The sequence below is a fragment of the Phoenix dactylifera genome, chromosome 9 (assembly GCF_051530095.1).
Source record: "Phoenix dactylifera cultivar Ajwa chromosome 9, Ajwa_hap1_PhDact_Kaust_v1.1, whole genome shotgun sequence".
NCBI lineage: Eukaryota > Viridiplantae > Streptophyta > Magnoliopsida > Arecales > Arecaceae > Phoenix > Phoenix dactylifera.
The window spans coordinates 21,750,195-21,767,819 of record NC_143198.1 but is presented as its reverse complement, the minus strand read 5'-3'; the positions used below and the strand labels follow the sequence as shown (position 1 = coordinate 21,767,819).

Genomic DNA, 17,625 nt, shown 5'->3' with positions numbered 1-17,625 from the left:
TAAATTTGGGCTAGGTGCATCATTTAAGGTACTTTTTTGAAATAATTATTCTAAAATAATTTAATTTAATTTAATAAATAATTTTATATATTAATTATATATGAATTAGCTTATTTATATATTAAATAATAACTAATTAATTCATAATTTAATTAGGGGTAATTTATTCTCATGAAAGAGTGAAGAAGTGCTGGATTTTTGTCAAAAAAATTTAATGATGAGCAATTTTATCAATATAGAAATTCATCTCTCACATGCTTCATTCATTTTTTCTTGGAGGGATACAAATTAGTAGGCCAGGATGGATGGATAATCGCTCCTTTCATCTATTCTTTCTATGATTTTTTTGAACTAAACGATAGATGGAAGCCATCCATCCTTCAAATCTCATCCATCCACTCCCAACCAGATATAGGGTTATAGGCAAATTTATCAAGAGTGTTTTCATTAACTCCAACATTTGTCTATAGGCTTGTTAAAGACTTCAAACTTCATCCCACCAATTCACAGGAAAAAGAAAGTACTTTACTTCATAGAAAAGAAATTTATTTTGAAATATCATATTTCGAAGATTTAATGTACTCAGGAAATATAACCTTGTTACAAATCCAATTGGACAAACTTATTGTTAAATTTCCATTGAACTCTTAGCTTGAGATATTCAATTGAAATCCTAAGTAAAAGTAGGCTACAACCATGGTAATCCCACTAACTAGTAATAGTCCAATTTCTCTAAAAGTTTTCCATATGTTCTCTTCTGATATGACTTTAGTAAGAGGATCAATTAGCATTTTACTAGTTGGTTGTAAGAACCCGTGCAGGCGTGTGTTTAGTCCCACATCGGTTATTCGCTGGGTAGATCTTGGGTACTTATACAGGATCAAGGAACCCAAATAATACCTTCCGGCTTGCCATTTTGGATGAGGTCTTGGGTTGTTACAAATGGTATTAGAGCGGACCCGGCCCATAATCTATGTGGATTAGGGGACACTACAGCACGGATCCATTGGGGCTAACCATGAGCCGATCGTGGTGTTTGTGATTAGATTTGAATGGATTTGAAATCTTAGCCTGACGAGGATGTCAGGGCTTAAACGGGAGGAGTATGTGAAGACCCGTGCGGGCTTGTGTTTAGTCTCACATCGGTTATTCGCTGGGTAGATCTTGGATACTTATACAGGATCAAGGAACCCAAATAATACCTTCCGGCTAGCCATTTTGGGTGAGGTCTTGGGTTGTTACAAATGGTATCAGAGCGGACCCAGCCCATAATCTATGTGGATTAGGGGACACTGTAGCACGGATCCATTGGGGCTAACCATGAGCCGATCGTGGTGTTTGTGATTAGATTTGAATGGATTTGAACCCTTAGCCCGACGAGGATGTTAGGACTTAAACGGGGGGAGTATGTGAAGACCCGTGCGGGCGTGTGTTTAGTCTCACATCGGTTATTCGCTGGATAGATCTTGGGTACTTATACAGGATCAAGGAACCCAAATAATACCTTCCGGCTAGCCATTTTGGATGAGGTCTTGGATTGTTACATTGGTAGATGTTCTAACACGATTTTAACATTTCTTACTAGTTTTCTAATATAATAATATTTGCTTGAAATATGTTTAGATTACTTATAATTCTTTTATTTTTTGCCAAGTGAATAGATGCCTTATTGTCACTGTACATGGTAAGGAAGATATGGATTCCGAGAACTCATCCTTTAAAATTGTGTCCATTAGATTGATCCAAAAGTTCAATTTATGTTTAGCAACCTTGATTGCCGTCACTGTAGAGAAAAATAATTGTCTTTAAACTATTGGAGAACTTCACGTACACAAATAAAAAAAACCTGCAAAAAATAAAAAGAAATAAATTTGGATTAGGTGTACCTCTTAAGGTATTTTCCTAAAGACAATTATTTCTCCATCATGCACGCATTTTGTGAAAATTATTATCCCTAAAATACAATGCTCGTATACTTTCTAAATTTTAAGCTGCATCCCAAAGTATGGTATCACAATACCCGCACTTACTAATTTCTAAAAGAGAGCATGGAGGTAAGATAGAGAGTATGGTTGTAACAAAGAAAGAGTGATTGTAGTAACGAAGAGCCGGAAAAGTTATTCAAATCATCGTATATATAGAACTGAAAATAAGTGAGCGCCGTAAAAGAAACGGTCAAAGTTTCACACTTTTTCCTAACAGATAAAGAAAAGAGGAAAGGAAGCGTCTCCTGTTTATGGAACCAAATTGTCAAAGTTCCAAAACAAAACCACTTTCAATGGATAAGAAGGGAAGGTGTTATTTTGAAAATAAAACTCTCATATATGTTGGAGAGTAAGACATGTAACTTTTCTCTCCTTTTTACTTCAAATCCATGATCTTCTGAACAACACCCTGCTCCCTTATTCATGAAATGGTGCGGAATTGTGGATGATATCTCAGTAAGTTGGCGAGCAAATGCCTTCCTCTCTCCCTCATGGCCTCATCCTAGTCCAAGGCCAAGCACGTCACCACCACCGACAAGGACTATGCCATATGCCTCCTCGAGTTCGAGGATGATGGCTCGTTCCGCAGCCTTCTCCTTTGCTTCCATAGATTCCATGTTGATGGCATCGACGCCTGGCTCCGACCATCGAATTTCAGGAGACCGAGTCCGCATTTCATCAAACACCTTCTTCATCTCCTCCGTGAACCCATCCATTGCGGACGAACGGGCCATATTGGTGAAGATGATGACACTTGAAGAGAAGTTGCTCCGCATGATCGACCTGTCGGCCTCGTGGCAAGAATTGGCCTTTGCAGGATTAGAGGAGGAAGAAGAAGGCGAAGTCACGGTCTATAAACAGAAGAAATCCAGGCCATGGTATTGTAGAGATGGAGAAAGTCAAGCGGGAGGGGCCGCAGATGAGGGAGTTCCATTGGTCAGTGAAGGAAGGGAAAGGGAGGTGGAAGAAGGGGAGGCATGTGTAGGAGAGGTCGTCGATCGACGACGGAGGTAGCCGTTGACGAGAACGTAGCATGAATTATTTTTAAGGTGTCGCATGGCAGAGGTAGCCGTTGACAAGTACCTGGTGTTGGATTTTTCTGAGAAGTCCCACGCCGTTGCAGCCTTGGAAGAGGGTAACAAGGGCGGTGCCCAATACATGCTGGCATTATGTTTGGTTCGAGTGAGACTTTGCCTGGAAATCACCAGGAGTGCTTATTGGTTGGACTAGATCCACTGCTCAGCTGGTTGACCAATCCTATTGGAAAGCCACATTCACAAAGCCAGCAAAAATAGAAAAGCACGCAATACACGAGCATTTGTGCGTGTGGCTTTGTGGTTGGACAAGATCTACCGCTGATATTAGTATGCAACAACGAAAGTTTTTTCAGCTCTTGATAAATCTAGCATCCTCTTAGATGGCATGCAAAGCTGTTATATTGCAGTAGAATCTCTCGATGTTGAGCCCATCAACTATCTTCATGTGGCCGCAACTGCTACCATTGGCAAGATCCTCATCAAGCTGGCATAGCGCAGTGACCATGGGTCTACTATAGTGGTCGAGGGGTTGGATGGATAGAGGACCGAGGTTGTATGTTTCGAATGAAAGAAGGATTCGCCTTTCTTCGCATGAATCAACTGTTAGATCGTGCATTTGTCGCTTTGATATCTATGGAGGCGGATGCCGGATGAATGAATGAGTTCGGAGTGCTTGGACATCTATGTGAGACCTAATCCAATGGTCGATATCTTGAAAGAAGATTAATCATCCTTTCGCATGAAAGAACACATGGATAGGAGGCATTTTAGTCAATCTTGGATGGCCATTAATGGTTCTATAAGGGAGATGGATAGAAGGGCCAGATCGAACGAAATGTTAACTTGATGGACCACATTGAGACTTATTGAACTTGGGGGGGCTAAGTGAAAAACATGAAAACTTAATGAGATCTTATTGTATGTTTCCCAAAATTAAAATTTTAACCATTACGCCTGATCGAATGAATTTATTATCGTCTTTCACCCACCTTACTAATTTATTATGGACAAGTACCCACCTCACTAATGTAGTCACAGACTCTTGTTTTATTACATGATACATTGACATTGGTTTATTAGATTTGAGTAGCTATAGCAGAGGTAAGACGCTTAAGCACTCATCTAGTTTCAACTTATCAAGATAATTTGTCATATTAAAGATGTTTTGAGACAACGATTATCTCATGGAAAAAATAGTTGATGACCTACCTCATAAAGATACTCGAACCCTTTTCTATTGTTGCATTTGGATCATCCCCAGCCTGTGAAATAACTGGAGATGGTTTTACTCACCCATTTGCTCGATTACCCATTGTTGATTAGTGCGATCCAGCATTGTGGATGGCAGTGGAATATTTGGATTCTCCTGCTGTTTCAAGAATTAAAAGGTATTAGGACCCCTCAAGGTCAACCTTTGGGTGTTTAACTATTGAATCACATGATGCACTTCTTTTTTTCTTAAAAGGAAAAGAAAAGGAAAGATAACAAACATAGGAAACTAAAATAGTATTAAGAAGAAAGGTGCACACTTACTTATTGGCAAAGTCTATAGGTGGTTGTACCAAAAATCTATGATTGATTTCCATGTTCACTGTAGAAGGTTAGGGGTGTTTGGTGGGGGACAGCTTCTTCCCCTTTCTTGTGCAAAATTGTCTATTAGCCTTATAAACTTGGGAAAATAAAGAAACAGAGGCACCAGGAGAAGTCATCTAGCAAGGTAGCTCTTTCTTATCTTGCATGGGAAACCTAGCATTCATTAAATCAGTAGCTCCATAGGGTGCTCCATATAAATCGAAATTTTTAAAAGAAAATTTCAGTGGGTTCATACATTTGAAGACAACAAAGAGTGAACCAACAGCATATGATGCACTTAGGGCTGGAAGTGGGCTCGGGCCGGCCCGAAGCCCATCGGGCTGGGCCGCCTGCGGGCCGGGCTATGGGCTCGACCCAATGAATTTCGGGCCGGGCTCGGGCTGTAAACTTAAGCCCAAATTTATTTCGGGCCGGGCTCGGGTTTCCCATTGGCCCGGCCCTGGCCCGGACCAAGCCCGAGCCCAATGACAGCCCGAACCAAGCCCAAATTGGCGGCCCGAATTGCATTTGGGAGTGGGAGTGTGGGACTAACCGGTTTAGGCTTTAAGGCTTACGGGATTTGGCATTTGGGGATTTTATCATCGTCTCTAGGCTCCACTTCTCCAGCCCTAGCCGTCCGCCATCGTCTCTAAGCCAGCCCGACCATCGTCTCTAGGCTCCAGCCCTAGCCGTCCGCCAGAGCCGCCGCCTAGAGACTCTTGCTGAAGCGCGATTTGCAGAGGGCCAGTCCGCCAGAGCTCGTCGACCATCGTCTTCTTCGTCTAGTCCGCGAGCGCAGAGGCAAGACGAGAGCGGGGGAGCGCAGAGGCAAGACCATCGTCTCTCTTCCCCGATCCCCATCTCGCCCTCTCCCTCTTCCTGTCCTCTCTGGTTCGTCTCCCCCCCTCCCATCCCAAACCGTAAACCTAATCCCCCTTTCCTATTTCCTCTCACGATCGATTGTTTATTTCTCCTCTTCTCTCTTCGCAGGCGTTGATCTTGGCGCTCGGCATTGCGGCCTTCTTCCTCGAATACGTCAGAAAGATCGGATGCAAGCACTCGTAAGTCGTAAACCCTCCATCCTTTCACCTCCCAGTCCAAACCCTCTTCGCCTTTCTTGCCATCTATCTTCCTTCTCGTTTATAAATTTCGGACCTCATTGCAGGCTCGAAAGAACTGCCGCCTCGGATGCCTTCTTCGAGGACCCCAACTCGTTGAAGAAGGTAAGCAAGCCAACGTTATGAACACTTGATTTTTTGTTTGAGTGCTTCCATTTTTGTCTTGGTTTTATGAACCGCTGATGAAAAATTTCTGCTATTATCGATTTTGTATTGTTGTTCCTGATCGAGTGTTTAGATAATGTAGAAAATTATTGGATAATTGGATTCACTTGCGTGGACATAGATTTAAAGAATCTGGACTTCACAATGCAGTATTAGATAAATAAAATAAACTGGATTAGAGGAAACTGAGATTGCTTGAATGCGTGAGACACTACGTGTATATCTAGCATATTTTCCAAATAATTCCAAATATATATAGAATATTTTCTTTCTCTTTCGATTTTAGCCCTAATAAACCGTCTTCTTCTTTGGAGCAGCGTCGACAAAGGAAATCTTGGGGTGCCTGAGTGCCTCTGCTCCCGGGACAGGGCTGCTCCTTCTACAGCTTCCACACCAACACCTACAAGCTTAGCTTACTGGAATCCCCTTCCGGTGTCAAGGTCACTTGTTCTATCTTGGGGAGCCTTCTTTTCAACTTATTAGCATACAAACAGTAATAATATAAAAGAGGTAATTACTTGTGTTTAGTGTTTATTTTCTCCTCTCTTTATCTGATTTGAAGGTTTCAGAAAGTCCTTGTTATCTTTCCAACCTTAACAACCTGTAAGCCTGGGAACTATAATAGTTTCTTTTGACATAAATCTTCAACTTCTAAAAATATTTTGATAAATCTATTTGGAAGTCCTGCTGGTGACAGGGGATGATTCATTGAGATAGTAATGACTAATGACATGACTATATCTCCAACTTTGTCAATAACAAGAGTTTTAAATTTTCGTACATATCTGATGCTATAGGTTAAATTTGTGATATTTATTTTGTTATTTGGGCAGATTATTTTTACTAATGTCTCATTCTAAAGTGGGTGAAAATGAGACTGTTGAAGATTTAAGGAATGAGAATGATATAAATGAAGATATTGCTGAAAATGTTTGTGACAATTCTTCTAGAAAAAGATCTTGGGTATGGAATCACTTTATCGAGGAAAAAAATTCTGAAGGGTCAATAGCTAAGTGCAAATATTGTAAAAAAGTTTTAAGTGGGAGCACTAAAGGAGGAACGAGTCATCTAAAACGTCATCTTGAAAATGTTTGCAAGAAGTATCAAAAGAATCCGACTAATCAGTTGCTCTTACTACCAAGTTCAAAAGATCGGATAAAGTGTTTCAAATTCAATCAAGAAGAGAGCAGAAAAATTCTTGCAAAATTTATCATATGTGCTGAGCTTCCATTTCGTATTGTTGAGCACACTGTTTTTCTAGATTTTATGAGATCTCTTCAGCCATTATTCAAAATTATGGGTCGTAAGACTGTAAAACATGATTGTATGGCTTTGTATCAAGAAGAGAGGAAAAAATTGCATGATGTATTCAAGAACCTAAGTTCTCGGGTTAGTTTCACTACTGATATTTGGACATCAAATCAGAAAATCGGTTATATTTCTATCACAGCACATTATATTGATTCTGACTTTACTCTGCATAAGAAGATTATTAGTTTCAAGAAACTTCCATACCCTCACACCAGCTTTGCAGTTGAAGATGCTGTAAAAAAATGTCTTGTTGAATGGGAATTGGATTATAAAATATGTGCTATTACTTTGGATAATTGCAGCACAAATGATGCTGTAATGAGAAGGCTCCGAGATCACTTTTGTTATTCAATGTTGTTTAGTGGGGAGTACAGTCATATTAGATGTTGTGCACATATATTAAATATTATGGTTCAGGATGGAATGAAAATCATTCATGAAGCTATTGAATGTATAAGAGAAATTGTTAGATATGTCTCTGCATCCCCATCTCGAATGCAAGCATTTAATGAAATTCTACAGCATATGAGACTTCCTGCTAGAAAAGGACTCACTTTGGATGTTCCTACAAGATGGAATTCTACTTATGAAATGTTGCATGATGCACTTGGTTATAAAGATGCTCTTATTAGATATGCAACTGAGCATTCATGTGTATGCCCCACCAATGATGAATGGAAAAAGGCTTCTATAATTCTTAAATTTTTAAAAGCCTTTCTTGATGCCACTAAAGTATTTTCTGGTTGTAAGTATCCCACATCCAATTTATACCTAAAAGAAGTTTGGGGAATTAGGGCTTTGTTGATGGATGAAAGTATCGATACTGATGAAACAGTGAAGCAATTAACAAATGAGATGCTAAAGAAGTTTAACAAATATTGGTCTCAGTGCAATAATTTGTTGGTAATTGCTTCTATTTTGGATCCCAGATCAAAGTTGATATTTGTAGAATTTTGTTATCAAAAGGCATTTGAGTTGGAGGAGTGCAAGAAAAAGATTGATGATATTCGTGCTTGTCTTTTTCAATTGTATAATGAGTATGTAGATGCAACAAGAATGCATCCCTCTATGAGTTCAAGTGAGCGAACATCTAATTTTGGTGGACAAGGTGATATAAGTTCAGTTTCTTCCAAAAAAAAATTTGGTATGGACTTTGCTCAATTTAGAAGTCAGAGTTCTTCAAAACGCCCTAAGAGATCCGAGTTGGATAGTTATTTGGATGATGATGTACTTCCTGATTTGGAGAATAAAGAGTTTGACATCTTGGCTTGGTGGAAGAGCAATGCAGCAGTCTATCCTATACTATCAAGAATGGCTCGAGATGTTCTAGCTATTCCAGTCTCCACTGTTTCATCTGAGTCAGCATTCAGCACTGGTGGTAGAGTTGTGGATCAGTATCGAAGCTCTTTGAGCCCTTCTACCGTAGAAGCCTTAGTGTGTACCCAAGATTGGCTTCGTGAACAATATGATGAAGGTATATAAATCTTTTAAATTTATCTAATATTTTTTATTTGCTTATTGTACCTATAATTTAAACATTTATGATTGATTTGTGTGTTAACAGTTGCAAATTGCTCGAGTTCTGTAACGTTGAATGTAGATGACGACACCCTGGACTCCTGGAGTGGGCAATTTGGGAGAACTGAATGACGATACCCTCATCAGATCTAGTTCATACCTAAAGTATCAAGGATGAAGTATGTTTGTTGATGGAGTATTTTCATGTGGATCATGGTTATTTGTTGCAAAATTTTATGAGAGTTGTATGTTTTTGAACTGCAGGCTTGAAGCTGACTCCAGGGGGTTTCTCTATTACATGGATTTGATGAATATATTATTGTGCAGGGAACAACGACTTCAGGCCGATGATTTTTTTTATCCTCCTGTTTTTGATGGAATCCTTTTGTTTGGTTTCAGTTGTATCGTTGCAGTTGGTTGCATGGAATGAATTTTTTTGCAAGTTATCTTCAAACCATTAGATGCTATTTTGTTAATGATCTGTCTGATTGCCTACTTGGTCCATCTTATATTTGATTTAAGTTGAATAGGTTGTTTGCTTGTCGACATTTTTGCTTGTATGTTTACAAGAGCAGCATATGGAACCACTCAGGGGAATGACATTATAAAGCTGAATTTTGATCCGTATATCTACTGTTTCTTTGTGGTTCTTTAAAGGTAAGTGCACTATTATCCATTGCTGGGTTGCTTCAGTGACTTTATGATGAACCATGGAACCAGCTGTAGTTCCAGGAGAGCAGAAAATTGGGTGGCAGGTTTGGTCTTCAAGTGATTTTAGAATGTCCAATAAGGAAACCATTTTCTATTGGCACAATGGGTTGCCACAATGTTATGTCCCAATAATTGTTATTGATCAAGTGATGTTGTCATTGCAGCTATCACCAGTTGTACGAACACATCAAATCCTAGTGTAATGCTTGGAGCTGCTTTGGTTGCAAAGAAGGCTTGTGAACTGGGCCTTGAGGTTGAAAACTACCCTCCACATTTCATCATGGTGGATATCTTTTAGTTTTCGTGCATGTCTTCTGGTGATTGAGACTTCAGTGTCATCATTATAGCCTGCCTTCCAGTTACTATGCTTCTAGTAATTAATTTAGCTGCCATTGTGAAAATGTCGTGTCTTCCTGATTTTTCATCCTCATACTTTGCTGTATGTTTGCTTTCTTTTCCTCACATGTTTGATTATGGATTTTTGCCCGATAAAATACTTTTCCTTGTTGCTTTGTATATATTGTGTTAGATGGCAAAGGAAAAGTTGATGGATCATCTATGTTATGGCTCGTAAAATAAATTGTTAACTAGGAGAAGGTTTTCCTGCATTCACAACTTTCAAATGATTTGTTCCATGTACTAAATCATTTTTGTCATTGTGGATCAGGTAAAGCCATGGATTAAGACAAGTCTGGCTCCAGGTTCTGGAGTTGTGACCAAATACCTGGAAAAGAGGTATCTTTTGAAGATTGTAGAGCAAAGAATTATATTTTAAGTTTTAAATTTCTGAAGTATGCCGAACCTTTCAAGCTGGGGTCTGTCTTTGCAGTGGTTTACAGAAGTATTTAAATCAGCTTGGTTTTCATATTGTTGGGTATGGGTGCACAACCTGCATCGGGAATTCTGGTGACCTTCATGAAACAGTATCTGCTGCAATCTCTGAGAATGGTAGTGTTTCTGTTATTGATCAACATAGTTCATTGTCTTCTCTTTGTTTGGTAGAACTTGTTCATGCATATGTAGTTCTGAAGTTGGTTGTGTATTTTCAGACATTGTTGCAGCAGCTGTTTTATCTGGGAATAGGAATTTCGAGGGACGTGTACATCCTTTAACCAGAGCAAATTATCTCACTTCCCCGCCGCTGGTGGTAGCATATGCTCTTGCCGGCATCAATATGTATCTCCGTATGTCATTAAATCTGTAGTCTTCAAGGTAGATTATGTGCCTTGCTGGTTGAACTGATCGTCATTTAAATGTTTATATGAACAAATGGTGAAAGTCAATGTATACCAGAAAATCCTTGTTCATGTTCTGAGATTGTCCGGTTAGATTCAGAATCTCATACCTGTGCACATGAACTTTGTTGAGGAAATATCTCTTGGGATCGGGCCGGGCTCGGGATCGGGCTGGCCCAAACGAGCTGGCCCAAACGGGCCGGCCCAGGTTAGGGCCCAACTGGGCCGGCCCAAATGGGCTCGGGCCGGGCTCGGGCCTTATTCCTTAAAAATTTTTCGGGCCCCGGCCCGGCCCGAAGCCCGAAAAAAAAATTCGGGCCGGGCTTGGGTAGGGGTTTGGCCCGGCCCGGCCCGGCCCACTTCCAGCCCTAGATGCACTGCTAAAGGGATCATCACTATGGTGCATTAGTGGGGGCACCTTGTTTTGCACAAATATAATGAAAAAGATTATTTGCATAACTTAAAGTCAAATGAAGTTGTCAAATCCAGATTTGCATGATTCGGTCCTATATGTTGATTCAACTAAAACAACATATGATTGGATCAAGTTGATGATGGTAGAAACCCTAAAATCGATCCATTCTCGAATTTTCAAGTTTGGATTTAAGTTGGAGTAGGATTTGAATCTATGTAAATTTAGATAGATTTTGCTTGTATTAGCAACCAAATATGATAAGTGAATACATAAATAGAAATTATTATTAGTTCAATTTTGAGACTTACTTTTCATGCCGGCCAAATCCAGGTGAGGGTGGGAGACAAAACAAGGTTCTTGGTACCAACCTCTAAAGATTTTATCACTTGCACCGGTCAATACTTCCTCTTTTTTTTTTAAAGTTTGATGTGATCTCTGAGTACATAAAAATCGATCTATTTATAATAATAAATATGAGAGAGGGACCTAGTTTAATTTTACATTTCCTAAACTTATCTACAGATCCCTATAGATCATGAATAATTTTTCATTTCTTGTAATTTATAACTATATAAAAAAAAGAACGTGAACAAATAAGAATTCTAGTAGAGGACTTCAGCTTTAATTTTTGATTTCAGATATTCTTATGCAGTGACCGCAAAACTGTTCCGGGGACAGTCGGATGGAGGACAAAATTATTTGTTGATCCCTTGATGGACCATAAACTTTTTAAAGATCCACCAACTTTAAAGACCAGGATTTAATTTGATTTCGGAAGCTCGACGTCTATCCTTCCAACCCTCCTCCGATCCTCCTCTCGCCGCCATGGAAGCTTTTCATGTGTCTCTACGCCAACAGATGGTGGTGACCCTCCTCCACGGCCATCTGTTTCTCTTTTATCTTCTCATATTTGGCTTACTTTTCTTTGCACTTGAAAGAGATGAGCCCTCCATATTTCTCCTTCTAATTCATTTCTTTTCTCTGATTTTTTGTTAATTTTGATACAATGAGATGCATAGAGCAGAGAGTGGAAATCCATGGGCAGAGAATAGAGTTTTTCTGATTTTCTTCTTTTAAATACTCAAAATCGCTTATCCTTCAATTAACGTATTTTTGATAGAATATTTGTTCACATTACTGTTGATGCTTCTTCCTTTTTTCACCGAGTTCCACCTTTTCCTTGTCCTAATCCTATAACCCTTTAAAATAAATTTGATACTCACTTGAGCTAGTGGAAAGGTAAAAGTATTATCACAATGAGGTTTAAATTTCTAGAGGGTAAAAGAAGAAAAAAATTACTCATTTTGTCCAGGTGATATGATGAGCCAGCAATTAGCAACCAAAGGAAAATTTAGGAGTGGAAAACAACTTTTCAGATTTCTATCTGGTGTTCATATAAATGATTTAGATATTTTATTACTACTACTACTACTACTACTACTAATACTACTATTACCATCATCATCATTTTGTTATCTCTACTACTACTATTATTTTGTATCTTATCAAAAGTTTGTAAAAGTTGAGTTCTAGGTTACCACGTGTGCTAGATATTCACAGAGTTGTCATGCAGGGCATGTCTTGATAGAAATATTGGGCCTATCATCCCCACCACAAAACATATAAAAACTCTATTTAAAAGCTCATATGATTCATCTAACATCATAGAACTGGTCATATCTATAGGTTTTTTTTCAAGAAACTAGAAAACATTTGCATGATCAACATCTTAAGAACAGGAAATACTTCATCGTTAAATATCATTGCTTGATATTCAGGTAGCTCAATGTTAAGGGTTCATTGTAAGTCTTGATTTAGCTAGTATTATGTTCCTGTTGTTATTTATCCCATTATTATGCTAATTAGTTATCTCCATGTTAGCCGAGCTATGACAGGCATTTCATCCTTTAGTGCGATAGGTGGAGCAAAAGTTGGCTTCCAAGTTTTTATAGGTTCAGGAAAAGATTATTTTAAATAAACAACCAATACTGTCCTTGTTTGAATTTGAAGAGTTAGTTTTTAGCTTTTATATGAAGGTCTCTGTGCCCCATTAGAAGGCAATGCTATGTTTCTGTGAGGATCCGTGCGAGCGTGTATTTAGTCCCATATCGATTGTTCGCCGAAGATATCTTGGGTATTTATACAGTACTAAGAAACCCAAAAAAATATTTTTCGACTAGCCTTTTGGGGTGAGGTCCTGAGTTGCAACAAATATAGTATCAAAGCAAATATGGCTCGTAGCCTATATGGACTAGGAGGCACTATAGCATGGTTAAAAGAGGCTGACCACAAGCCAATCGTGGTGGTTGTGATTATATTTGAATAAATTTGAACCCTTAGCCTGATGAGGATGTTAAGGCTTGAACGGAGAAAGTATGTGAGGACCCATGCGGGCATGTATTTAGTTCCACATCAGTTATTCGTCAAGAAGATTTTGGATACTTATACAGAACTAAGGACCCAAAAAATACCTTCTCGCTAGTTTTTTTGGGTAAGGTCCTAGGTTGTGACAGTTTCCTGACGTGTGCTTTATTGGACAGATATTTTTTGAAGCATTTTTGGAGTAGAGGCCAAGAACTCTGATCCAATTTTTTATATTTTTTACTTATTAATAAAATTTATTTATTTTCTCTCTCTAAGTTTATCCTATTTAATTTTATTTTTTCCTACAATTGATTTCTATAGCATTACTTGAACTTGTTCATGGTGATTCTAGGCCAGCCAATCCTATTTGCAAGCGATCATGCTGTTGTGCATACTAGCAGATGGTGTACAGAATTTTTTTCTACACTCCGTGGGTAGTTAAATTCCTCCCATAGCCAATTCATTCCGTCGAAACAAGTTTTGCTCATATTGCTTTCACAAAGGCAGCAGAGGACATCTAAATCTCAATATCTATTTTGATTCATCTGATACATCATCCCATCGTAATAAAGTTAATCCATTTTAAGTAGCGATGATGAGAGGAAGTGTTATTTCAACCATGAGAGCCTATGTGTTCTATTTGGTTTTATCTGCCGTTGTATGAACTAGGAATGCCATGCCCCTCTCTAAAGCCTCCATTGACCCTTGTCCTTCTGAATGTGTCCTGCATGCATGGAGTTCCTATGGTCCTCTGCAATTGTAACAACCCAGGATCTCGCCTAAAATAGTTTAGTCGAAAAGCATTATTTGGATTCTTTAATCCGGTAGAAGTACCTAAGATTTATCCAACGAATTACCGATGTGAAATTAAACACATGCCCACATGGATCCTCACAGCAATATTAACATCTCAGTTTATGTTGCCACTGCTCTATCCTGATTGATGCTAATGGCTTCGCTCTAGCTGGATTCTCACACATATTTGCTAGAAAAATTTATTTTCTATACTGTGTGCACCACGTGGTCATGCGCACCACCAATCACAACCGCTCGTTTCTATGAGCTCCATTCATCAAGTGTGCATTTTGGTGCACCGCTACAGGAATGAGCTTGATTAGTATGCAGTGTAAAGAATAATTTCTCATCTGCTACTGGGTTATTTTATTATGGTCTTGACATGACTTCACCTGGTGGAGGCTCCAACTCAGCTACGTTTCACTAAAAGATGCCATAGAAATGAAGTTTTGAAGGCCTTTAAGGGATCTCTCTGGAGGCGAAGACGAGTGGTTGCAGTTGGCTAAGTTGTTGGTTGCTGACAGCCTGATCTGGCTGCTTTATGAGCCTCCATTTTGTTTGGATGATGAGGGGTCCAATTTTTGGAATATATGATAGCAGTGCACTAGGAGAGACACAATAGTTCATAGAATAATCTATCTGCCAAGTGAGATTGAACCATGGGTGACCCCATAAAATCTGATCAATCTCATGTGTTTGTAAACTTGCATCTATTGTACTTATTTGCTTGCTTATCTTTGGATCGAATATTCTATAGAATTAATGCAGAAAGAATTGCCGGTCGTAGTACATACTTCGATCTAATGCGAGGCTTTGCCAGATTACTGATCTGCAATAGCAACTTCCCCCCGCGACGCATTCGTAGTTCTAGTAGGAACAAATAGACTAAGTACCATTAGTATCAAAATCATTCAACCTCGGCATTTAAAATTCACTAAACTACGACCGATATTAGATAGTAATCCTGCTCGGAAATTTTAAGCTATTTTTCGGTAATGATCAAATTAGTCAAAATTCAGAACACAAGATTTGTAGAGCTCGAAATCAGCTTTGAAATGGATACTCCTGCATCCTAAATGGATTAGTAAATCCGAAATTATGCCTCCAACAATGTTGCTGACTCAGGAAGACCCAGCTGAAATTTCCAGTCCACCTTTGGCTACAAGGATCAAAAGAGTAAAGCTTTGAATTTAAAAGTTGGAGGCCTTGAAGCTAGCTTCAAAATGGGTATTTACATATCCAAAACGGAAATGTATAGTTCGAATTATGCCTCTTAAATGTAGGTGACTCAAAAGACCTGAAATTAAGCAAAACTACTTGCATCAATAATAAATGCTAAAAATCCTATTCGCAACATTACTATGCCATCTTGGGCTTCAATTTGGCTATGTGAGGATCCGTGCAGATATATGTTTAGTCCCACATCAGTTATTCGTCAAAAAGATCTTGGATACTTATACAAGACTAAGAAACTCCAAAAAATACCTTCTAGCTAGCTTTTTGGAACGAGATCTTGGATTGTTATAAATGATATCAGAGCGAACTCGGCTCATAGTCTATGTGGACTAGGGGGCATTGTAGCATAGGTTTATAGGGGTTGACCACAAGCCGATTGTGGTGGTTGTGATTAAATTTGAATAGATTTGAACTCTTAGCCTGATAAGGACGTCAGGACTTGAATGGAAGGAGCATGTGAGGACCTGTGCGGGCATATGTTTAGACCCACATCGATTATTCATTGAAGAGATCTTGGGTACTTATACAGGACTAAAAAATCTAAAAAAAATACTTTCTGACTAACTATTTTGGATGAGGCCTTAGGTTGTTACAAAAAACTAAGAAGTCTAAAACAACAAAAAAAATTGTGGAGGTGGACTGATTACCAAGTGAAGGCATATGTAATCGAATTGGAGGTCCAAATTTTATTAAAATATTTTGGAACGAAAATTAGAGTTGTACGAAATGGAGCCTCACAAACAAACTAAATTATATCCTACACAGTATTCATATAGCCGTACATACCGCCAATCATAGCTGCTTGTTTTTATGAGCCCCATTTATCAAACGCTCATCTCGGCGGTACGCACGGCTACATGTTGGATGGATATAATCTTTCCGTAGAGGCAAGGGAGCTTCTTTTTAATATTAAAATAGATATTTATGTGATTACAATTTTGGCGCCAAATTCCTTTTTTAGAATCTTTTGCAGGTTTTAGGGTGACATCTTTTTTTTTATTTTGTCATGATTGCACATTTTGAAATTTGAAAGAAACTTCATGACAGCATGTGTTTCGGCCTGGGATAACATTTGGTTAGTCAGGTATCCAGTTTGGGTGTAGGTGGCTTCTAAAACCTACCGGAACCATGGCAGCACCTGCAGTCCATTAAAAAGATAAAATATTTAACTGAATTATATTTTTATGAACTTGAATCAAACAATCCATTAACCCACAATTACTTTTCATTTCCCCCATTTCAACTATTTTGAAAAGTGATATAATCATATGAAATCATTGTATTATTGTCACTGTTTGCTATTTCCTATTTTAACTTCTACAAATGGCACTTTACCATCATATTGCTTAACTTGGCCAGAAAAATAAAGGATTTTATTTCTGGTGTAATAGCCATGAACATTTCAAGGAGGCCCGGTATCAAGGAATGCCATGTCACTGAATTTTGCATAGAACCAAGGCACTAGGGCATTAAACCGGGGTGTATAAACAATTTGCTTGATTTCTTTTCCTTTTGCAGGAAAACCTCATAATTGTAATTTTGATTACTATTTATTATTTTATCTAATATTTATTCAGAACAATAACTAACAATACACATTTTTGGAGAACTAGTTCTAATATTTTTTTATTAATTTCGTATTGGCAATCTTGCTTAGGTATGTTGAGATGTTGAGATATTTTATGTTTGGTATAAACAAATATTTGTGATGTAAGTTCTCTTCTTAGATGCTCTCCAATTTATTAAAATTTTGGAATTAGATCTTTCTTATGAGATTGCTCTCGTAGATTACATACTTTATTGAAGTGGTTCATGAATCAGTAAGCATGTTTATGATATAATTCATATAGCATGAGATTGATTGATCCTTGTCATGACAACTAATAGGTTCCTATTATGGAGCAAATTATGATAATCGACCGATGCTTATCACGGGGCAAATCGCCAGATGTTATCATCGTCTATCGTAGGGCAAATCGCTATTACCGATCAATAATTATCTACTGATTATTTGCATTGAAACTTGGAAAATATGAATTATTTTGGTTGTCGAGATGCTGATAATTTGTCTGCCACATGCGCAACATATTCACAAAAGCTAAAAAAAAAAAAAAAACAGAGAAATGGAGCATATGAAAAAGGATGTAAGACCCATCTTCCAAG

At 38.4% G+C, this 17,625-nt stretch overlaps 2 protein-coding genes and 1 long non-coding RNA gene across 4 annotated transcripts; all 3 read left to right on the top strand.

The window, feature by feature from the left end:
• The first annotated feature begins 5,353 nt into the window (after window positions 1-5,353).
• LOC120111231 (uncharacterized) lies at window positions 5,354-5,865 on the top strand. Its single transcript, XR_005512311.3, has 3 exons — window positions 5,354-5,485; window positions 5,585-5,655; window positions 5,760-5,865. It is a non-coding gene; the product is annotated as an uncharacterized LOC120111231 (long non-coding RNA).
• A 758-nt stretch (window positions 5,866-6,623) lies between these two features.
• LOC148714350 (zinc finger BED domain-containing protein RICESLEEPER 2-like) lies at window positions 6,624-9,155 on the top strand. 2 transcript variants are annotated; one of them, XM_089925405.1, is made up of 3 exons: window positions 6,624-8,662; window positions 8,753-8,885; window positions 8,971-9,155. In XM_089925405.1, exons 1-2 carry the CDS (start codon window positions 6,724-6,726, stop codon window positions 8,836-8,838), a joined length of 2,025 nt encoding a protein of 674 aa, XP_089781531.1. In that variant the 5' UTR covers window positions 6,624-6,723; the 3' UTR covers window positions 8,839-8,885; window positions 8,971-9,155. The 2 variants fall into 2 exon arrangements, with proteins under 2 accessions (XP_089781531.1, XP_089781530.1); XM_089925404.1 differs by lacking the exon at window positions 8,971-9,155 and having other exon boundaries at window positions 8,753-8,964.
• A 379-nt stretch (window positions 9,156-9,534) lies between these two features.
• Window positions 9,535-10,806, top strand: LOC149752872 (aconitate hydratase, cytoplasmic-like). Its single transcript, XM_089925406.1, has 4 exons — window positions 9,535-9,670; window positions 10,085-10,152; window positions 10,247-10,365; window positions 10,467-10,806. The coding sequence occupies exons 1-4, from the start codon at window positions 9,620-9,622 to the stop codon at window positions 10,619-10,621; spliced, it is 393 nt and encodes a 130-aa protein (XP_089781532.1). The 5' UTR covers window positions 9,535-9,619; the 3' UTR covers window positions 10,622-10,806.
• Window positions 10,807-17,625: the final 6,819 nt, after the last annotated feature.